Below are 25,308 nucleotides of genomic sequence, written 5' to 3'. Positions count from 1 at the left end.
TCTTTCATCTGTGCTATGCAAGCTGCATTATCTTCATAGATAATTGTTGGACTTTTATCGCGTTCTAGTCCACAAGAATCAGTAATGATTTGTGTCATTGATCTCAACCAAAAACATTCCCGAGTAGCTTCATGTAATGCAATCACTTCGGCATGATTTGATGATGTAGCAACAAGTGTTTGTTTTTGAGAACGCCATGATATTGCAGTACCTCCATTTAGGAATACATATCCAGTTTGAGATTTAGCTTTATGTGGATCAGATAAATAACCTGCATCAGCATAACCAACCAAATCTTATTTTGATTCGTTAGAATAAAATAATCCTAAATCAGTAGTTCCTCGAAGGTATCGAAATATGTGTTTGATCCCATTCCAGTGTCTTTTGGTAGGAGCAGAGCTGAACCTTGCCAACAAATTAACTGCAAAAGAAATGTCAGGTCTTGTACAATTTGTAAGATACATAAGAGCTCCAATTGCACTAAGATATGGTACTTCTGGTCCAAGAATATCTTCATGATCTTCACATGGACGAAATGGATCAGTTTCAACATTGAGTGATCTAACAACCATAGGAGTACTTAATGATTTTGCCTTGTCCATATTGAAACGTTTCAGAATCTTTTCAGTATATGTTGTTTGATGTACAAGTAAACCATTAGGCATATGCTCAATTTGAAAACCAAGGCAATACTTGGTTTTTCCGAGATCTTTCATTTCATATTCTTTCTTTAGAAGTTGAATGGCTTCATGGATCTCTTTATTTGTACCTATGATGTTAAGATCATCAACATAAACAGCTATGATCACATATCCGGATGTTGTTTTCTTAATGAAAACACAACGACAAGTAAGGTTATTTGTATACCCTTTGCTTATCAAGTAATCACTTAATCGGTTATACCACATACGTCCCGATTGTTTTAACTCATATAAAGATCTTTGTAATTTAATCGAATATATTTCTTTGGGTTTTGCATTTGATGCTTCTGGTACCTTAAATCCTTCAGGTATCTTCATATATATATCACTATCAAGTGATCCATATAGATAAGCAGTCACAACATCCATGGGATGCATTTCTAAATTTTTAGAAACTGCCAGGCTGATTAAGTATCTAAAAGTAATTGCATCCATAATAGGGGAATAAGTTTCTTCATAATCAATTCCCGGTCTTTGAGAAAAACCTTGAGCTACAAGTCTAGCTTTATACCTTGTAACTTCATTTTTCTCATTTCTTTTTCGGACAAAAATCCATCTGTATCCTACAGGTTTCACATCTTTAGGAGTGAGAATGATGGATCCGAAAACTTTTCTTTTATTGAGTGATTCTAATTCAGCTCGTATTGCTTCTTTCCATTGAGCCCAATCATGTCTATTTTGACATTCAACCATAGATGTTGGTTCTGGATCATCATCATTATTCATGATGTCATATGCAACATTAAATGAAAATTTCTCATCAAGATTTTTCATTTCATTTCGGTTCCATAATATTTTTGAATGTGCATAATTGATTGCAATTTCTGTATTGACATCATGAATCTCCTCTACAGTATGAGTACTCATTTGTGGTTCTTTTTGAACACTTTCTTTTACCTTATTATCAGCTGATTTTCTTTTTCGAAGATTTTTATCTTTGGAACCGACTGGTCTCCCACGTTTCAGACGTGGCATAGATTCTTGAGTGACTACGTTATCAGTTTTCCGATTTGGAATCTCAACTCGAGCTGGAGTATTAACTGCTGGTATATATGATTTAGTCACCCTTTTTGTATCTGTGAATGCATCAGGCAATTGATTTGCAAGTTCTTGTATATGCATTATCTTTTAAACTTCTATCTCGCATTCTTTTGTGTGAGGATCAAGATACTTTAATTGAGGTTCACACCATGAAACATCATTTTCTTTATTTTTTATTTCTCCCCCTAATCTAGGAAACGTGCTGTAAAACGTGCTGTAAAAACATCACCTGTCATAGGTTCAATATACCTTATGATTGAAGATGTTTCATATCCAACATATATTCCCAACCTCCTTTGAGGACCCATTTTTGTACGTTGTGGTGGCGCAATTGGAACATATACTGCACAACAAAATGTTCTAAGGTGAGAAATATTTGGCACTTGACCAAAAGCAAGTTGTAGGGGGGAATATTTATGACTTGCACTTGGTCTGATGCGAATCAATGCAGCAGCATGTAAAATTGCATGACCCCATATAGATACAGGGAGTTTTGTTCTCATTATCAGTGGTCTAGCGATTAACTGTAAACGTTTAATCAGTGACTCTGCTAAACCATTTTGTGTATGCACATGAGCAACAGAATGTTCAACAATAATTCCTATAGACATGCAATAGTTATTAAATGCTTGAGATGTAAACTCACCAGCATTATCAAGTCTCACCTTTTTAATGATGTAATCAGGAAAATGTGCTCTCAATTTAATAATTTCGGCAAGAAATTTTGCAAATGCCACATTACGGCTTGATAACAGACAAACATGAGACCATCTACTTGATGCGTCTATTAGGACCATGAAATATCTAAATGGTCTACATGGTGGATGAATTGGTCCACAAATATCACCTTGAATTCTTTCAAGAAACATTGGTGATTCTTTCTCAACCTTAAGTGGTGAGGGTCTAGTTATCAATTTTCCAAGAGAGCAAGATATACATGGAACCATTGTATTATGAAGGATTTTTCTATCCTTCAGTGGATGTCCATGTGTATAATCAATAATTCTTTTCATCATTGTTGATCCTAGATGGCCCAATCTGTTATGCCATAAATTAAATACACCAGGATCAATATACTTTTCTTTAATCACCATATGTGCTTCTGGTACATTTATATGTGTATAATGTAATCCAGAATTAAGTCTTGGCAGTTTTTCAATCACGTGATTCTTGTTAGTGATACTTAAATATTTCTCATTTTCTGCTGTTACTGACAGATAATCATATCCATTAAGGTATATGTCAGAAAAACTCAATAAATTTCTGCTTGACTTAGGAGAGAATAAGGCATTATTAATTAAAAATGTTGTACCGTTTGGTAATATGAATTTTGCCTTTCCTATCCCTTCTATCAAGTTAGCAGCACCTGATATTGTATGTATAGTTCCTTCCGTTGGTTTCAAATCAATGAAATATTTTTCAGATTTAAGTATAGTGTGTGTAGTACCACTATCTTCTATACAGAGATCTCCACTACTTGATTGATGTTGTGTTCCAGCAGAATTCATATTAAACTTCATATATAAGAAACAAACAGTAAGTATATAAATGTTACACAAAATGTTTATTACACACAAATAGATAAAATTGAAACATCAAACATACATATAATTGAAACATCAAACATAGAACTGGAACATTTGATAAAACATATAGAACTGAAACATTTGAGAAAACATGATGACAAAGGTTAAATCATTTTATTTATAAAAGAAACATATTAATTTAATTCAAGAAATCTTCATATAAATCAGATGGTTGCTCAGTGACTGTTGGATCAATATTATTCACAAAATTTACTTCCTTTTCTTTACCTTTCAGCGAATCCTGATACATCTTAACAAGATGTTTAGATGTTCGGCAAGTATTAGCCCAGTGGCCCATTCTACCACATCTGTAACAAGATTCTTCAGAATTTTTAGAAGAATTTTCTTCAACATCTTGTTTAGTGGGCTTGTTTTGTGGTTGATATTTATATTTTCGTGGATTATTATTTCTTTGACCACCACGGTCACGACCACGGCCACGTCCACGCCCATTCCCATTACCATAAGGATGGTTTCTACCATAGTTATGGCTTTTGGCATGATGATGGCGATGGTTATTATAACCACGACCTTGCCCGCGTCCTTGTCCCTGTTTATAATTATTTGCAGTATTTGCTTCAGGGATTGCAAGTGTACCAGTAGGACGGGATTGCTGATTTTTCATTAATAGCTCATCATTTTGCTCTGCAACCAAGAGATATGAATTAAGTTCAGGATATGTGCTGAACTTTAGCATTCTCAAATTTCTTTGCACTGTGATGTTGGCAGCATTCATTGTGGAGAAAGTTTTCTCCAACATGTCTGCATCACTTATTTCATGTCCACATAATTTAAGTTGTGAGACTGTATTATACAGAGCTGAGCTGTATTCATTTACTTTCTTAAAGTCTTGGAACCTTAATGTTCTCCATTGATCCATAGCAGCTGGAAGTAAAATTTCTCTTTGATTATTGAATCTGCTTTTGAGACCTTCCCATAAAACATGGGGATCTTCTACAGTCACATAATTATTTTGTAAGCATTCATCAATATGTTGATGAATAAAGCAACATGCCGTTGCTTGTTCTTTTTCAGAACAAGTGTTGTTTTCATTTATGGTTTCAAGAATGCCCATTGATTTAAGATGCATTTTTACTTTTATAACCCATGACATGTAGTTGTTTCCCGTTGATTCTAAAGGAGTAAATTTAAGCTTTTCCAGATTCGACATTTTCTATTATCAAAAATTAAAACAAACAACATGATAAATTAGAGTCAATTTATATTCATAAGTATATAAACATTAAACATAAATTTAATATAACATAAATGGTAAGTAGGCGACATTGTCGACCATATGTAAGCAATCATAAATAAATGTTATATAACATAAATGATAAATAGGTGACAGTGTCGACCATATAAATGTTAGATAATAGAAATATAAATGTTAGTAACATAAATGATAATTAGGCGACAGTGTCGACCATATATTATTCAGGTGGTATAACCGACCATATATCATTTAGGTGGCAGTGCCAACCATAATTAGTATTAAGATTATCGTGCTGATAACGTGTTATAATTCAGTAGGCTTATAACTACCTTTAGTGGTTTGATTCTTGATTAAGAATGCTAATAATGAAGTGTAAGAACAAAGATGATAATGGAGAGAAAGAAAGAAACACTTTGTAAGTGTGAGAAAATGGTGCAAGTTTAATGCTTGCATTCATGGCTACTTATAGCAAAAATATCACAAGTTTAGGTAATACAATAATATTACTTTTGTGTATCAATAATTGACTATCCATTTATATATATATTTATATAATATAACAAATTTTTATTTTTTTTTCGAATTTTTTTTAAAAATTTTTAATTTTTAATTTTTTTTTACAATCACTTGTGATTTACCTCACAATCACATGTGATTGAATTGTACAATCACATGTGATTGGATTTACCATGCATAATCACATGTGATTGGGTTTACAATCACATATGATTGACATGCATAATCACATATGATTTTAAAAAAAAAATTCGAAAAAAAAAATTTCGAAAAAAAATTTCAAAATTTTTTTTTGATTTAATTTTTTTTTTCTTCAATCACATGTGATTTTTGCGCCACATGTCGCGTTCTCATTGGTCCCTTTGTTTTCAAGCAAATTTATGGATACAAGTGATTACAACTCATAAATAAATAAATAAATAAATATAGATATAGATTAATAATTCTTCATCAAATGTTGGTCTTCTACTCCATATTTTTTTTCTATACGATTGATCTAACAACCTTATCGAAAGCGAATAAATAAAATAAGTATTAATTAATTTATCAACACCATAAAACTAAAAAAATTAGTTCTTATTATAATGAGATGGATGGATATAGAATAATGAATTAATCATCACCAAAACAATTAAAAAAACAAAACCATCTTTTTACAATTATTCAAATTTTATTATCATCGTCATCCCAAGTTGACTAATCTTGATCGTTGATCAAACCTAACCCTTGACTTTAATCATAATCCAACGGTTGCCAAGCAGAAGCAGTCAACAAAGACAAATCTTTCCAACCCAATTTCAAACAACCATTTTCTTCAGCCAATGTATACCCTTTCCACGGAAACATACCCAGTAACAAACTCGCTTGAGCAGCCGGGTTACCCGCCAACGAAACAGGTCTAAACCCGACCCGACTCAACTCCTCACCCCATCTTTCCACTTTCACCTCCCCTGTCCTTTTAGGCCCACCAACAGCCACAATATTTTTAATTTCACATCCAAATAACTGTTGTTCAACGGTGTGCCGTTCAGCGTTATCGAATTCAAGTCCGTCACCAACGGCGTCAAACAACGCTGAATAATAATGTAACGCTTCAACGAACCGCGATAAAAACGTTCCGCCGTGACTTAAATCCTGTTCGATTATCGTCAACAGTTTCGGTCGTAACAAACGGAGTAATTGTAACGTTGCGATATCACTCCCCGTGACGTCATACAAACAGTGATGCATCCAGTGAACGATCACCGTTTCACCGGACACAACGCCAAGCATTTCCGTTGAGATCACATTTCCGATTTTACATTCTAACGGAACGAATTCAAACGGTAGGTTTAACGTATTAGCGAAATCGTGTAAACGACGTCCGGTAGCTTCTAGAAGCTCAATTGAAGATCCGATTCCGGTTATTTTAATCGATTTGAGTTTTCGTGGACGAGAAGCTAAGATGTGGAATAATCCTGGCCATTGAAGACCTTGCATTATATCCAAATCAATAATATGTACTCCATCTTCATTCTCTAACGCTTGAAATATCGCTTGATTCGCCGTAAAATGTGAGAATTTGATAAACGGACTGATCGAATTGTACGATTGAAGCGCGTTACATATTTTTTGGTTTTGAGCTAGGGTTAGTTTTTTGATTGTGAGCGGCGTGTAGGTTCCGATGTACGAACCGATAATTCTGGCTTGTAACGCTTCCGCGAAGTACGCCGCTACTCGTTCCGGCGAAGAACCGAACGGTGACGACAGCTCCGATATTTCCGGTAACAGATTATTCGCGTGATCTAAATTATCAACCGCTACGCACTCGGCGCATTGTAGCAGTAATCCTAGTAATTTCAATCCAGACGACTCTGCTTCGGTTTCATCGTAGGTGCTATTATTGTTATTGATACTATCGATTTGTTCGATGTTACGCCGTTTATGAGATTCGCCGGAGACGTCGATTTCGGTGCCGTCTCCGGCGGAGTCGGTGATTGTTCGTTTGGAAGCGGTGTTGTTACTCATTGATGAATCGGGCGGATGTTGAAGAAGAAGTGATTGAAGCATGACGCGTAGATGTTAGGGTTTGGTGTTATTATTATTAGGTCAAAATTGTGTAAAAAAAGGGGGTGGAATAAAAATGGAATTATAATTTGGGGGAAATTGACAAGGAAATAGGGACAGATAAGATAGATATTAAGAAGAAGAGGATGAGGGTGAAAAAGGATGTCTGTGTCAGTCAGAAGAGCATGAGCATGAAGATTGAAGAAGAACAAGAAGAAACATGAATGGTGTGGTGGATATTTTGTGAAATAATAATGGAGGGAAGAAGATTAAGATGTGGGGAAAAAGGTAGTTGGATTTTTGTGCTATTTCTTCATTTGCATCCCTTCATGTTTTAGTGGAGTTCAAGTACGTCCTTATTCTTTCTTTTATTTTACGTTTGGTACCTCTTAAGTTTACTATTTATCATGACTTGTAAAATGGATAAAAGCAAGATGTATGCATAAAAGTAGCAAGACAAGTTAGGTTGTTAAAAATGGGAAGATTGGAGGTAATGGAATTGAGGCTAAGCAACCTAGTTTAGGATTATTAGTTGACTCAAAAGTGTCGTATGTGCACGTGAAATTTTTTATGAATCCTGATAAGTTGAGATTACCGATCATGTCTCCCGTAGAGTGTACTAAACTTGTGAATAATGAATTACAAACCTATTCTCAAGCCAAATCTTATTGATTATCTATAGTTCTTGGTACAGTCGTGTGTTAGTCGTATGTTAGTCATTATGTATTATCAAAATGACACATTCAATTATTTTTTTTTTATCTAATACTGTATATCTTATTACATGACGTTAATAATACTTTGGAAATTAATTTATGTAAATAGTTAAATGAATGGAGTATTTTCTGTTTAGGTTATTTGGAAAGAAAAAATATTTTTTATATTGATGTATGCGTGTAAATATAAATAGGGTATCCATTAACTAGTTTTGACCATTTCTTTAACCATCTTAAGATGTGTTGCCAGTGATATGTGAACCTAGAACCTATTATTATTATTATTATTATTATTATTATTATTATTATTATTATTATATTTTGAATGCAACTAGGTCACCTTGTGATCGTTGAACATCTATTTGTGTTATGTATGTAAATGATTAGATAGCACTATCTAACCAATGATCATGATCAACCATTATCTTTCGGGCACACATTGTTTATGTCCGTAAAGTCGACGCACATGCGCCAAGAGCCATCTGCTTTCTTTACCAGAACTAGATTTGCGACCCATGTCTTGTACCGGACCTCTCACAAAGTGTTGGCTTTGACCAGCTTACTGACTTCTGCTCTCAACCATGCACTTCTTGCGGGTGCCATACCCCTTTTCTTTTGTCGTACTGATGTGGCAGTACCACCCATTGTAGTTGAGATAATAAATTATTTGAAAATTTTGGTTGTCCTTCCTTAAAGGGTTTATATGGCGTACTTCTAGGATAACCAGAAGCCTATTGAGCATTGATTACTGGCAGTGTAGGTGATGCGCATGTTGGTGATCGTATTGCGGAGGAATTGTTTGTTGCGGTGTTATAGGTTATATAAGTGAGCCATCCGAATTTCTTATCGCAATACACATGTTTCGTAATATTTGAGCACCTACTTTATGCGTCGGATTCAGCGATGTGTATATTTGGAGATGTATGTTTCACCGATCTACAATGGACCGATGATCTCGAGAACCCAAAACATAGATTTATTGGACGAAAATTTATATATGAATACGGATGGCGGTTAGTGTCGAGTGGAACTATCCCTAGTAAGGTGATGCAGTAACATCGGGAGTGGGACCTCGCAGCCTATTACACGTTCTTGAAGTTCTTTGATGAGTATTCGACGGCTTAGTCGTAGCACCTGCAACCGTTGGAGGTTTTGTTGTAACTATTTTTGTTAGCACTGGTGGTGTTCGCGTTGACGAGTTTTCACGCGTTCGAAATCCCTGATCCAACAGTTGACTCTGAACATGTCGGAGTGCTTGCGAACTGTTATTGCCTCCAGGCATTGATGATGATTTGAGAAAAACTTTTAGTAAAAATTTTGAAAGTAAGTGATTAATAAAAACGTAAAAATTAAGGAAAACGAAAAACGATTTTTTGAAAATGCCACTCGTGTTATATTGTTATATTATCGTTCCCACCGATGGCGCCAATTGATCAAACATAATTTTACGAGTTAAGGTGAACTTATACTTGAGTGCAATAATAGGGTTTAAATACAAACATGATTCGAACCTCCAACGTGAATCGTGGATAACCCTCACCAGAATCGTAAAGATTCTGGCAGTGTGGCCGAATGTTAGTCCACCAACGACTAATCATAGAAGGTCGAGTGGCCAATGACATAAAGGGTTTACAGTTCATGGAACATACCTAAAAGTCTTAAAGAAATATAACTATCGTAAGAATATATATTCTTCTGATGGTGTATACTTTGTTACGTATGAACGTAGTACTTTAAGGGTTGTATGGCCTTGTATGTATAGGGTTGTATTAGGCTACATACCCTAGATAGGTGTAATCATTTTCACAACTAACTTGCATTAATTAAATAAACCAAATCATGGATTTGATCTTATCTTTACCTTGACTAGCAAGATAAGCGTAAGACCAAACCAAATAATCGCATTCAATGGTACAAGCCCAAAGAGTGCGTTGCTATACCCATTATGCGTGGGTCATAAGGCATAAAGACTAAATGGACGCACAAATACATGTCTATATTGTGCGCATATTTAAGATTTAATGTGCATAGTACGCACTATGCGGGTATGCGCATAATTACATCAAACCCAACAAAATTCATGTGTTGTATACACTCATCGTCGTTAAGCCACTCAAATGGCGTCTTTCAATCAGTTGTCCAAATCTCGTCTTGATCTATTCACGACAAACATTTTGATATAAAGATAAGCTAAGTATTTTATTCGTGCTCTGTAACAACCCAAACCAAACCACCATCGAACTCGCGGAAAATATCAAAAAAAAAAAAAATTTGTTTGTTCAGCTACTGGCGCGGCGCGCCAGTACCCCGCGCGGCGCCCCGATCTGGTCTGTCCAAAAAGTCTTGAAACGTGAAAAAGATTGGCCACTTCCCGACATAATTAGACAAAACGCTTTTAACAACATATTCAAATATGTACAATTAACACTTTTCAAACATAAAATAAGTTTTACAAAGCGGGGCCCTCATCGGCCGTCTTACGAATTTAATACATAACGAGAGTTTCGACCGCAAAAGTTTAAATACCAAACGACCCTACGAGCATGGTGTTTGGGGTTAAACTACCCAAGTCTCGGTCAAACCCCAAAAGCTAATATCTCCAAAAGCGTCCCCTAACACGACGGGATCTCTACTCCAAACAAACGCCCTTACCTTTGTCCATACCTTAGCCTATAAAAAGGTAAACAACGAGAGGGTAAGCAAAGCTTAGTGAATGCAATAATTATACACATACATATATAATATATCTACTTGCAAACACTTACACGCATACCGTATACATGCTAGCAACCACAATTAGCTTATCGTCATAAATACAAGCTATAACCTCCAATAACCAAGCTAGCATAACAATAGCATATTTAACTTGAACAAATATAATATGCTTACACTATAACATAATAACCATGGTTAACCAATCGAACGAGGGAACGGTGTTTAAAGACCGTTGGAGTTCACAACAACCATTAGTGCACTTAACACTTCGTACACTAACCCCACGGGTGGCATCTTAACACGTCGATACTTCACCCTGGGTGGCGTCTTAACACGTCGACACTTCACCCCGAGTGGTGTCTTAACACTTCGACACTTCACTCATCATTACTTGAGGTGGCATCTTAACACGTCGATACTTCACCTCGAGTGGCGCCTTAACACATCGGCACTTCACCCGTTAATCTCTTGGAGTGGCATCTTAGCACGTCGATGCTTCACTCCCGAGTGGCGTCTTAACACATCGACACTTCACTCGTTACGTGAACGTGGTGTCTTAGCACATCGACACTTCACATCTCACGCTACACAAATAAACACATTATATATCTACGCATATAATAATTCCACTCACCTTACGCCTTCGGTGAATCAATAAACCAAGCTTGAAACTTCAAGGTAACGCACCTATTACAAAGTATATATAATCAATCATTCGTTCAAGTTGGTCAAACTCACAACACTCACCATTACTAGGTCATTTTGACCCATTTGGACACTTAACCCTAAAATTGGGTCAACTCCCACCGAAACCCTAACATTAGCCAAGATAGGTTTAAAAACACATTTCAACACAAGGTTTATGCATTAATCACAAACATTAACTAACCTAGGTCCATTTTGACCCGTTTGACCAATTTAAGGTCAACACACCAATTTCGGGTCATCCACTAACCCACACAACGCCTACTTACATATATATAGGTGTGCTAGCAATTTACTAACTAATTTAAGTTCATAAACATCAACCTATCACTTTGAAAACCCTAATTAGTCATCTTTGAGTCTACATGACCCAATTTCACCCAAAACACCCAATTCACCCACAAATGGGTTTTAAGTTCATCATCTACCCCAAACCCTAACCCTTAATCAAATTAAACAAGGAAATTAAGATTAAAGCATACCACTACACTCAAAATGTAGCTAGGAAGTATATGAACAACTTTATAACTTGAGCTTAAGCAAGATTCCTTCTTCTTCTTCTCCAAAATGAGTTTTCTCACACAAGGATCTTACTCTCTCTCTCTCTAGAATTTAAGTGATAAGGTTGAAGTAGATGAAAATGGAGTAAATGAGGCTCCAAGACTGATCTAGGGCCTTTAATTCGGGCCCCCATGTGTAATTACCAAAAAGCCCTCAAAATATCTAATTTAAAAAGAGAAGGGTGAGCTGTCACAGCAAATGGCGCGGCGCGCCATATACCTGCGCGGCGCGCAGATCCCCCAGATCAGAATCTGTTTTCTTTTTGAATATGTACAACAAAATCCCGCTTCAAGTATCTTAATTACACTTATGTACACTACAAATAATCGGGTCTTACAACTCTCCCCCAATTGAATCGGAGCGCGTCCTCGCGATCCATGCCGCATGACAAGAGGGAAGATAAACCAACACGAATTCTTCGGGCTCCCAAGTAAACTCGGAACCCTTACTCCGTCGCCATTTAACTTTAAAAGTCCTAACCTCTTTATGTCTCAACCTTTTTACCTTCTCATCAAGTATGGCAATCGGTTCTTCAATATACTCTAACTTATTATTTAGCTCAATCTCGTCTAATGGCACCCAAGATGAATCATCCGCAAGACACTTACGGAGATGGGAAACATGAAAAGTATTATGAATCCCCGCAAGCTCTTCGGGTAATTCCAAACGATACGCGACTTCACCAATACGAGCTAAAACCTTAAATGGCCCAATAAACCGAGGAGCTAACTTTTCCCGTTTTCGAAATCGAATAATACCTTTCCATGGCGAAACCTTAAGCATCACCATGTCACCTTCTTGAAATTCGATCATTCGCCTACGTTTGTCGGCAAACAACTTTTATCTATCTTGAGCCTTTTTCAAATGATCCCGAATCATATCAATCTTGCTATTTGTCTCTAAAACCAAATCGGTACTCCCGATTTCTCTTTGACCAATTTAACCCCAACAAATCGGAGTTCGGCACCTCCGCCCATAAAGCATCTCGTAAGGTGGCATCCCGATACTAGTATGATAACTATTATTGTACGAGAATTCCACCAAAGGTAAGTGCTCGTCCCAACTACCACCAAAATCAATAATACACGCCCGTAACATATCCTCCAAAGTTTGATTCGTACGTTCGGTTTGACCGTCCGTTTGAGGATGATACGCCGTGCTTAATTTTAATTGCGTACCCATATCTTCACGAAACTTTTCTCAAAACCGAGATGTAAAACGAGTATCTCGATCCGAAACAATAGATATAGGAACCCCGTGTCTCGACACCACTTCCTTGATGAACAACTTAGCCAAGGCCTCCGATGATATTGCTTCCTTAATGGGAAGAAACAAAGCACTTTTCGTCAATCTATCAACTATCACCCAAATCGAATCAAATTGGGTTCTCGCCGTTTTAGGCAACTTTGTAATGAAATCCATGGTAATGTGCTCACATTTTCACTTCGGAATTTCTAACGGTTGTAACTTACCATACAGCTTTTGGTGTTCGGCTTTTACTTGCAAACACGTGACGCATTGCTCAACATACTTCACAACATCACATTTCATGCCCGGCCACCAATAATCCTTCCTCAAATCATGATACATTTTCGTCGCGCCCGGATGAATGGAATACTTTGACTTATTTGATTCATCAAGTAGCACCCGCCGGTAATCACCCATCTTAGGCACCCACACCCTTTCTTGAAAAGACAACAAACCACGCGAACCCATGGTAATGAATTCCGATTGTCCCACAATTCGTTCCTCATGCTTGTTGTGAACGTAAGCCTCTATTTGAGTCACACCAAGTTTTTCAAGAAAATCGTTAGTAATAATCATACGTAACAATCCCAATCGTAACGCCGGGTGACGACTCTTTCGACTTAACGCATCCGCGACCACATTCGCCTTGCCCGGATGATAAAGTATTTCACAATCATAATCTTTCACCACATCCATCCACCTACGTTGGCGATAATTCAAATCTCGTTGATTGAAGAGGTGTTTCAAACTCTTATGATCCGAATAAATCGTACTCTTGACACCATACAAGTAATGGCGCCAAATTTTCAACGCATGCACAACAGCCGCCAACTCAAGATCATGAGTCGGATATCTCGTTTCGTGTTCCTTTAGTTGTCGAGAGGCATAAGCGATGACTTTACCTCTTTGCATTAGAATACACCCGAGCCCATTTAACGAAGCATCACAATAAACCGTCATGTCTTCCACTCCTTCCGACAATACTAACACCGGAGCTTGACACAATTTCTCTTTTAGCAATTGAAAAGCAATTTCTTGCTCGTTCTCCCAAGTAAATCTAGCGTTCTTCCTCGTCAATTTCGTCAACGAAGAAGCGGTCTTAGAAAAGTCTTGGATAAACCGACGATAATAACCGGCCAATCCGAGAAAACTTCAGATTTCTGTAGGCGTAGTTGGTCGTTCCCAACTCTTCACCGTCTCTATCTTCCCCGGATCTACTTGAATACCGTCTTTGTTCACAATGTGGCCAAGGAATTGAACCTCCCTTAGCCAAAAATCACATTTGGAGAATTTAGCATACAACTTCTCCTTTCGTAACGTCTTCAATACTTCACGCAAATGACGTTCATGTTCGTTCATACTCTTCGAATAAACAAGTATATCGTCGATGAACACAATTACCGACTTGTCCAACATAGGTTGGCACACTCGGTTCATAAGGTCTATGAATGCCGCCGGTGCATTCGTAAGACCAAAAGGCATAACCACAAACTCAAAATGCCCATAACGCGTTCGAAAAGCCGTTTTCTCGATGTCTTCCTCACGGACCCGCATTTGGTGATAGCCGGATCGTAGGTCGATTTTAGAGAAATACGTTGCACCTTGGAGTTGGTCAAACAAATCGTCAATCCGAGGTAATAGATAACGATTATTGATCGTCACTTTATTTACCTCCCGATTATCGATGCACATCCGCATACTACCATCCTTCTTCTTTAAGAATAAAACCGGAGCACCCCATGGCGAAGCACTCGGTCGAATGAAACCCTTCTCAAGTAACTCTTGGGTTTGATTTAACAACTCTTGCATTTCCGTCGGTGCTACACGATAAGGAGTTTTAGCAATTGGGGTAGCCCCCGGAACCAACTCAATGCGAAATTCAACTTGTCTTTCCGCCGGAACACCCGGTAACTCGTCCGGAAAAACGTCTACGAATTCACTAACCACCGGAATTTCACGAATGGGTGGTGGCTCATCACGAGTATCAACAACATGGGCAAGAAAAGCCATGCCACCACTATCAAGGAAATGACGTGCCTGTGCAAAAGTGCATATCGGCACAAGTCTTCTACGCTTATCATCGTGAATAATTAACTCTCCCCCACTTGGGGCTTTCACACGAATAAATTTTTCATGGCATGCAATATCGGCTCTATTTTGATCGAGCAAATCCATGCCAACAACGATATCGAAATCACCCAAAGTCATCGGGATAAGATCAATCTTAAAGTTTTCGGCACCAAAAACGACATCTCAATTTTTACAAACATCAACCACTAGCACCGTTTTGCCGTCCGCTATTTCGACTTCTAACGGACGACTAAACTTAGCTAACGGTCTATTAAGTCTAGGCACAAATTTTGGAGATACAAACGACAAATTTGCACCGCTATCAAATAGAATCCTTGCCGGATTTGAGTTAACCATAAAAGTACCTGAGACAACTTCGTTTGATTGCTTGGCTTCATCATTGGTCATCAAATAATTTCGACCCCTTGCCGTACCCGCCGCCTTCTCTAACTTCTTAACATTATCATTACGCAAGTCGGGACATTCCGGCCTTTTGTGCCCATCTTTACCACAATTAAAATAAGTGATTTTGTTTGCGGAGGATAGACTCGGACATTCACGAGCCATGTGGCCCTTTTGTCCACAATTATAGCACGAATAAGAAAAATTCCCGGAAGCACCCTTCTTCCCACCACTAGCATTACCGGAACCCTTTTTGTTCTTTTTGTTCGAAAAGTTCGAATGGTTCGAACCTTCACTCTTTCTCTTGCCAAAAGTAAAGCCGCTCTTCCTCAACACGAGCGCCTCAAAACCCTTGGCCGTATCAAATAACTCATCAAAAGTTTTCACTACCGTTACGCTAATCTTATCTTGATAACAATCATTCAACGTTCGGTAAAAGTCTTCCTTCAACATCTTATCATTCCCGACACACTCCGGGCAAAATTGGGTCTTGGATAAAAACAAGGATTTGAGAGTGTTCAAATCCATTGACCCTTGCCTCAAGGAACGCAACTCGTCCTTAAGCCGTGTAAGATCGGCCGAAGTTCGGTATTCATTGAAAAACTCCACTTTGAATTCATCTCACGTGAATTCCATACATTGTTCTTCGCCATAAATTCAGATTTTCGCGTCCCACCATAACTTAGCATCGCCCCTTAACATGCTAGACCCGTACCTTGTCTTCTTATCGAGAGGGCACTCACAAGTACGGAAAGCCCCTCCATATCGGAGATCCATCGGGCACTTTTAAGAGGGTCTCGTTCACCTTCAAAGGTAGGAGGTTGTGCATCCTTGAAATTTTTAAAGAAAAAGTCCCGTCTTCCCACATTATCCTCGTGAAGAACGGCCTTAACTTGTTCTTTTACTACATTGACTAGTTGTTCGTCAATCGTATCTAGAAACATTTTCTTAACATCCTCGAGGAACTCCGCCTTTTGACGTTTAAAGATGGCCTCAACTTTGGCCGTGAACTCAACGTCCTCGCTCGTACTTCCATCATTGGTGTCGTGTCCATTTCTCATCTTCATTCTATAAAACGAAGTAAATTAAGCAACGAAACGAAAGGACTTAACACATATGTATATACATATACACCACACTACTCCATCTCGCTCAACAATCGTCGTACATCACTTGTTTGACACGATTTGAACCCGTAACAATGGTAGCTAATCATTGTTACGTGAGCACATCGCGTTAACTCACTAGTACCACGTCTATCTCGCTTGACGATTTCAAATACCACACAAAACAATAGCGCATGATTAGTTCACATAAACCTATGCACTAACCAAAATCCGATCCGACCCAAAGTCCTAAAAGTCCCGCATAACGCGCACACAAAAAGTCTAAGTCTAGGCGCCTATCTCAAGTCACCTAAATCCCTTAGACCATGCTCTGATACCACTTGTAACAACCCAAACCAAACCACCATCGAACCCGCAGAAAATATCAAATTTTTTTTTTTTGTTTGTTCAGCTACTAGCGCGGCGCGCCAGTACCCCACGCGGCGCGCCGATCTGGTCTGTCCAAAAAGTCTTGAAACGTGAAAAAGATTGGCCACTTCCCGACATAATTAGACAAAACGCATTTAACAACATATTCAAATATGTACAACTAACACTTTTCAAAAATAAAATAAGTTTTACAAAGCGGGGCCCACATCAATGTTTTACGAGTTTAATACATAACGAGAGTTTCGACCGCAAAAGTTTAAATACCAAACGACCCTACGAGCATGGTGTTTGGGGTTAAACTACCCAAGTCTCGGTCAAACCCCAAAAGCTAATATCTCCAAAAGCGTCCCCTAACACGACGGGATCTCTACTCCAAACAAACGCCCTTACCTTTGTCCATACTGAAATGTCCCGTTCTTATTGATTAAAAACGTTCCATATTAATTGATTTCGTTGTGAGGTTTTGACCTCTATATGAGACGTTTTTCAAAGACTGCATTCATTTTTAAACAAACCATAACCTTTATTTCATCAATAAAGGTTTAAAAAGCTTTACGTAGATTATCAAATAATGATAATCTAAAATATCCTGTTTACACACGACCATTACATAATGGTTTACAATACAAATATGTTACAACAAAATAAGTTTCTTGAATGCAGTTTTTACACAATATCATACAAGCATGGACTCCAAATCTTGTCCTTATTTAAGTATGCGACAGCGGAAGCTCTTAATAATCACCTGAGAATAAACATGCTTAAAACGTCAACAAAAATGTTGGTGAGTTATAGGTTTAACCTATATATATCAAATCGTAACAATAGACCACAAGATTTCATATTTCAATACACATCCCATACATAGAGATAAAAATCATTCATATGGTGAACACCTGGTAACCGACATTAACAAGATGCATATATATAAGAATATCCCCATCATTCCGGGACACCCTTCGGATATGATATAAATTTCGAATTACTAAAGCATCCGGTACTTTGGATGGGGTTTGTTAGGCCCAATAGATCTATCTTTAGGATTCGCGTCAATTAGGGTGTCTGTTCCCTAATTCTTAGATTACCAGACTTAATAAAAAGGGGCATATTCGATTTCGATAATTCAACCATAGAATGTAGTTTCACGTACTTGTGTCTATTTTGTAAATCATTTATAAAACCTGCATGTATTCTCATCCCAAAAATATTAGATTTTAAAAGTGGGACTATAACTCACTTTCACAGATTTTTACTTCGTCGGGAAGTAAGACTTGGCCACTGGTTGATTCACGAACCTATAACAATATATACATATATATCAAAGTATGTTCAAAATATATTTACAACACTTTTAATATATTTTGATGTTTTAAGTTTATTAAGTCAGCTGTCCTCGTTAGTAACCTACAACTAGTTGTCCACAGTTAGATGTACAGAAATAAATCGATAAATATTATCTTGAATCAATCCACGACCCAGTGTATACGTATCTCAGTATTGATCACAACTCAAACTATATATATTTTGGAATCAACCTCAACCCTGTATAGCTAACTCCAACATTCACATATAGAGTGTCTATGGTTGTTCCGAAATATATATAGATGTGTCGACATGATAGGTCGAAACATTGTATACGTGTCTATGGTATCTCAAGATTACATAATATACAATACAAGTTAATTAAGTTATGGTTGGAATAGATTTGTTACCAATTTTCACGTAGCTAAAATGAGAAAAATTATCCAATCTTGTTTTACCCATAACTTCTTCATTTTAAATCCGTTTTGAGTGAATCAAATTGCTATGGTTTCATATTGAACTCTATTTTATGAATCTAAACAGAAAAAGTATAGGTTTATAGTCAGAAAAATAAGTTACAAGTCGTTTTTGTAAAGGTAGTCATTTCAGTCGAAAGAACGACGTCTAGATGACCATTTTAGAAAACATACTTCCACTTTGAGTTTAACCATAATTTTTGGATATAGTTTCATGTTCATAATAAAAATCATTTTCTCAGAATAACAACTTTTAAATCAAAGTTTATCATAATTTTTAATTAACTAACCCAAAACAGCCCGCGGTGTTACTACGACGGCGTAAATCCGGTTTTACGGTGTTTTTCGTGTTTCCAGGTTTTAAATCATTAAGTTAGCATATCATATAGATATAGAACATGTGTTTAGTTTATTTTAAAAGTCAAGTTAGAAGGATTAACTTTTGTTTGCGAATAAGTTTAGAATTAACTAAACTATGTTCTAGTGATTACAAGTTTAAACCTTCGAATAAGATAGCTTTATATGTATGAATCGAATGATGTTATGAACATCATTACTACCTTAAGTTCCTTGGATAAACCTACTGGAAAAGAGAAAAATGGATCTAGCTTCAATGGATCCTTGGATGGCTCGAAGTTCTTGAAGCAGAATCATGACACGAAAACAAGTTCAAGTAAGATCATCACTTGAAATAAGATTGTTATAGTTATAGAAATTGAACCAAAGTTTGAATATGATTATTACCTTGTATTAGAATGATAACCTACTGTAAGAAACAAAGATTTCTTGAGGTTGGATGATCACCTTACAAGATTGGAAGTGAGCTAGCAAACTTGAAAGTATTCTTGATTTTATGAAACTAGAACTTTTGGAATTTATGAAGAACACTTAGAACTTGAAGATAGAACTTGAGAGAGATCAATTAGATGAAGAAAATTGAAGAATGAAAGTGTTTGTAGGTGTTTTTGGTCGTTGATGTATGGATTAGATATAAAGGATATGTAATTTTGTTTTCATGTAAATAAGTCATGAATGATTACTCATATTTTTGTAATTTTATGAGATATTTCATACTAGTTGCCAAATGATGGTTCCCACATGTGTTAGGTGACTCACATGGGCTGCTAAGAGCTGATCATTGGAGTGTATATACCAATAGTACATACATCTAAAAGCTGTGTATTGTACGAGTACGAATACGGGTGCATACGAGTAGAATTGTTGATGAAACTGAACGAGGATGTAATTGTAAGCATTTTTGTTAAGTAGAAGTATTTTGATAAGTGTATTGAAGTCTTTCAAAAGTGTATAAATACATATTAAAACACTACATGTATATACATTTTAACTGAGTCGTTAAGTCATCGTTAGTCGTTACATGTAAGTGTTGTTTTGAAACCTTTAGGTTAACGATCTTGTTAAATGTTGTTAACCCAATGTTTATAATATCAAATGAGATTTTAAATTATTATATTATCATGATATTATCATGTATGAATATCTCTTAATATGATATATATACATTAAATGTCTTTACAACGATAATCGTTACATATATGTCTCGTTTAAAAATCATTAAGTTAGTACTCTTGTTTTTACATATGTAGTTCATTGTTAATATACTTTATGATATGTTTTCTTATCATAGTATCATGTTAACTATATATATATATCCATATATATGTCATCATATAGTTTTTACAAGTTTTAACGTTCGTGAATCACCGATCAACTTGGGTGGTCAATTGTCTATATGAAACATATTTCAATTAATCAAGTCTTAACAAGTTTGATTGCTTAACATGTTGGAAACATTTAATCATGTAAATATCAATCTCAATTAATATATATAAACATGGAAAAGTTCGGGTCACTACAGTACCTACTCGTTAAATAAATTTCGTCCCGAAATTTTAAGCTGTTGAAGGTGTTGACGAATCTTCTGGAAATAGATGCGGGTATTTCTTCTTCATCTGATCTTCACGCTCCCAGGTGAACTCGGGTCCTCTACGAGCATTCCATCGAACCTTAACAATTGGTATCTTGTTTTGCTTAAGTCTTTTAACCTCACGATCCATTATTTCGACGGGTTCTTCGATGAATTGAAGTTTTTCGTTGATTTGGATTTCATCTAACGGAATAGTGAGATCTTCTTTAGCAAAACATTTCTTCAAATTCGAGACGTGGAAAGTGTTATGTACAGCCGCGAGTTGTTGAGGTAACTCAAGTCGGTAAGCTACTGGTCCGACACGATCAATAATCTTGAATGGTCCAATATACCTTGGATTTAATTTCCCTCGTTTACCAAATCGAACAACGCCTTTCCAAGGTGCAACTTTAAGCATGACCATCTCTCCAATTTCCAAATTCTATATCTTTTCTTTTAATGTCAGCGTAGCTCTTTTGTCCACTTTGGGCAGTTTTCAACCGTTGTTGAATTTGGATGATCTTCTCGGTAGTTTCTTGTATAATCTCCGGACCCGTAATCTGTCTATCCCCCACTTCACTCCAACAAATCGGAGACCTGCACTTTCTACCATAAAGTGCTTCAAACGGCGCCATCTCAATGCTTGAATGGTAGCTGTTGTTGTAGGAAAATTCTGCTAACGGTAGATGTCGATCCCAACTGTTTCCGAAATCAATAACACATGCTCGTAGCATGTCTTCAAGCGTTTGTATCGTCCTTTCACTCTGCCCATCGGTTTGTGGATGATAGGCAGTACTCATGTCTAGACGAGTTCCTAATGCTTGCTGTAATGTCTGCCAGAATCTTGAAATAAATCTGCCATCCCTATCAGAGATAATAGAGATTGGTATTCCATGTCTGGAGACGACTTCCTTCAAATACAGTCGTGCTAACTTCTCCATCTTGTCATCTTCTCTTATTGGCAGGAAGTGTGCTGATTTGGTGAGACGATCAACTATTACCCAAATAGTATCAAAACCACTTGCAGTCCTTGGCAATTTAGTGATGAAATCCATGGTAATGTTTTCCCATTTCCATTCTGGAATTTCGGGTTGTTGAAGTAGACCTGATGGTTTTTGATGCTCAGCTTTGACCTTAGAACACGTCAAACATTCTCCTACATATTTAGCAACATCGGCTTTCATACCCGGCCACCAAAAATGTTTCTTGAGATCCTTGTACATCTTCCCCGTTCCAGGATGTATTGAGTATCTGGTTTTATGAGCTTCTCTAAGTACCATTTCTCTCATATCTCCAAATTTTGGTACCCAAATCCTTTCAGCCCTATACCGGGTTCCGTCTTCCCGAATATTAAGATGCTTCTCCGATCCTTTGGGTATTTCATCCTTTAAATTTCCCTCTTTTAAAACTCCTTGTTGCGCCTCCTTTATTTGAGTAGTAAGGTTATTATGAATCATTATATTCATAGATTTTACTCGAATGGGTTCTCTGTCCTTCCTGCTCAAGGCATCGGCTACCACATTTGCCTTCCCCGGGTGGTAACGAATCTCAAAGTCGTAATCATTTAATAATTCAATCCACCTACGCTGCCTCATATTCAGTTGTTTCTGATTAAATATGTGTTGAAGACTTTTGTGGTCGGTATATATAATACTTTTGACCCCATATAAGTAGTGCCTCCAAGTCTTTAATGCAAAAACAACCGCGCCTAATTCCAAATCATGCGTCGTATAATTTTGTTCGTGAATCTTCAATTGTCTAGACGCATAAGCAATCACCTTCGTTCGTTGCATTAATACACAACCGAGACCTTGCTTTGATGCATCACAATAAATCACAAAATCATCATTCCCTTCAGGCAATGACAATATAGGTGCCGTAGTTAGCTTTTTCTTCAATAACTGAAACGCTTTCTCTTGTTCATCATTCCATTCAAATTTCTTCCCTTTATGCGTTAATGCAGTCAAGGGTTTTGCTATTCTGGAAAAGTCTTCGATGAACCTTCTGTAGTAACCAGCTAGTCCTAAAAACTGGCGTATGTGTTTCGGAGTTTTCGGGGTTTCCCACTTTTCAACAGTTTCTATCTTTGCCGGATCCACCTTAATACCTTCTTTGTTCACTATGTGACCGAGGAATTGAACTTCTTCCAACCAAAATGCACACTTTGAAAACTTAGCGTACAATTCTTCCTTCCTCAATACTTCTAACACCTTTCTCAAATGTTCACCGTGTTCTTGGTCATTCTTTGAGTAAATAAGTATGTCATCAATGAAAACAATGACAAACTTGTCAAGGTATGGTCCACACACTCGGTTCATAAGGTCCATGAACACAGCTGGTGCATTAGTTAAACCAAACGGCATGACCATAAACTCGTAATGACCGTAACGTGTTCTGAAAGCAGTCTTTGGAATATCATCTTCTTTCACCCGCATTTGATGATACCCGGAACGTAAGTCAATCTTTGAATAAACAGACGAGCCTTGTAGTTGATCAAATAAGTCGTCGATTCTCGGTAGTGGGTAGCGGTTCTTGATGGTAAGTTTGTTCAACTCTCGGTAGTCGATACACAACCTGAATGTACCATCTTTCTTCTTGACAAACAAAACAGGAGCTCCCCACGGTGATGTGCTTGGTCGAATGAAACCACGCTCTAAAAGTTCTTGTAATTGGCTTTGCAGTTCTTTCATCTCGCTGGGTGCGAGTCTGTAAGGAGCACGAGCTATTGGTGCAGCTCCTGGTACAAGATCTATTTGAAATTCAACGGATCGATGTGGGGGTAATCCCGGTAATTCTTTCGGAAATACATCGGGAAATTCTTTTGCAATGGGAACATCATTGATGCTCTTTTCTTCAGTTTGTACTTTCTCGACGTGTGCTAGATGTAGTGACCCGAACTTTTCCATGTTTATATATATTAATTGAGATTGATGTTTACATGATTAAATGTTTCCAACATGTTAAGCAATCAAACTTGTTAAGACTTGATTAATTGAAATAGGTTTCATATAGACAATTGACCACCCAAGTTGACCGGTGATTCACGAACGTTAAAACTTGTAAAAAAAAAAACTATATGATGACATATATATGGTTATATATATAGTTAACATGATATTATGATAAGTAAACATATCATTAATTATATTAACAATGAACTACATATGTAAAAACAAGACTACTAACTTAATGATTTTGAAACGAGACATATATGTAACGTTTATCGTTGTAACGACATTTAATGTATATATATCATATTAAGAGATATTCGTACATCATAATATCATGATAATATAATAATTTAAAATCTCTTTTGATATTATAAACATTGGGTTAACAACATTTAACAAGATCGTTAACCTAAAGGTTTCAAAACAACACTTACATGTAACGACTAACGATGACTTAACGACTCAGTTAAAATGTATATACATGTAGTGTTTTAATATGTATTTATACACTTTTGAAAGACTTCAATACACTTATCAAAATACTTCTACTTAACAAAAATGCTTACAATTACATTCTCGTTCAGTTTCATCAACAATTCTACTCGTATGCACCCGTATTCGTACTCGTACAATACACAGCTTTTAGATGTATGTACTATTGGTATATACACTCCAATGATCAGCTCTTAGCAGCCCATGTGAGTCACCTAACACATGTGGGAACCATCATTTGGCAACTAGCATGAAATATCTCATAAGATTACAAAAATATGAGTAATCATTCATGACTTATTTACATGAAAACAAAATTACATATCCTTTATATCTAATCCATACACCAACGACCAAAAACACCTACAAACACTTTCATTCTTCAATTTTCTTCATCTAATTGAACTCTCTCAAGTTCTATCTTCAAGTTCTAAGTGTTCTTCATAAATTCCAAAAGTTCTAGTTTCATAAAATCAAGAATACTTTCAAGTTTGCTAGCTCACTTCCAATCTTGTAAGGTGATCATCCAACCTCAAGAAATCTTTGTTTCTTACAGTAGGTTATCATTCTAATACAAGGTAATAATCATATTCAAACTTTGGTTCAATTTCTATAACTATAACAATCTTATTTCAAGTGATGATCTTACTTGAACTTGTTTTCGTGTCATGATTTTGCTTCAAGAACTTTGAGCCATCCAAGGATCCATTGAAGCTAGATCCATTTTTTCTCTTTTCCAGTAGGTTCATCCAAGGAACTTAAGGTAGTAATGATGTTCATAACATCATTCGATTCATACATATAAAGCTATCTTATTCGAAGGTTTAAACTTGTAATCACTAGAACATAGTTTAGTTAATTCTAAACTTGTTCGCAAACAAAAGTTAATCCTTCTAACTTGACTTTTAAAATCAACTAAACACATGTTCTATATCTATATGATATGCTAACTTAATGATTTAAAACCTGGAAACACGAAAAACACCGTAAAACCGGATTTACGCCGTCGTAGTAACACCGCGGGCTGTTTTGGGTTAGTTAATTAAAAACTATGATAAACTTTGATTTAAAAGTTGTTATTCTGAGAAAATGATTTTTATTATGAACATGAAACTATATCCAAAAATTATGGTTAAACTCA

General features: G+C 36.6%; 1 protein-coding gene across 1 annotated transcript; it reads right to left on the bottom strand.

The window, feature by feature from the left end:
* Positions 1-5,618: 5,618 nt before the first annotated feature.
* On the bottom strand, positions 5,619-7,355 carry LOC139897695 (scarecrow-like protein 23). Its single transcript, XM_071880391.1, has one exon. It carries the CDS (start codon positions 7,107-7,109, stop codon positions 5,793-5,795), a length of 1,317 nt encoding a protein of 438 aa, XP_071736492.1. The 5' UTR covers positions 7,110-7,355; the 3' UTR covers positions 5,619-5,792.
* Positions 7,356-25,308: the final 17,953 nt, after the last annotated feature.

This window comes from Rutidosis leptorrhynchoides, chromosome 3 (genome assembly GCF_046630445.1).
Source record: "Rutidosis leptorrhynchoides isolate AG116_Rl617_1_P2 chromosome 3, CSIRO_AGI_Rlap_v1, whole genome shotgun sequence".
NCBI classification, from domain to species: Eukaryota; Viridiplantae; Streptophyta; class Magnoliopsida; order Asterales; family Asteraceae; genus Rutidosis; species Rutidosis leptorrhynchoides.
This window is presented reverse-complemented; position numbering and strand designations above follow the sequence as displayed.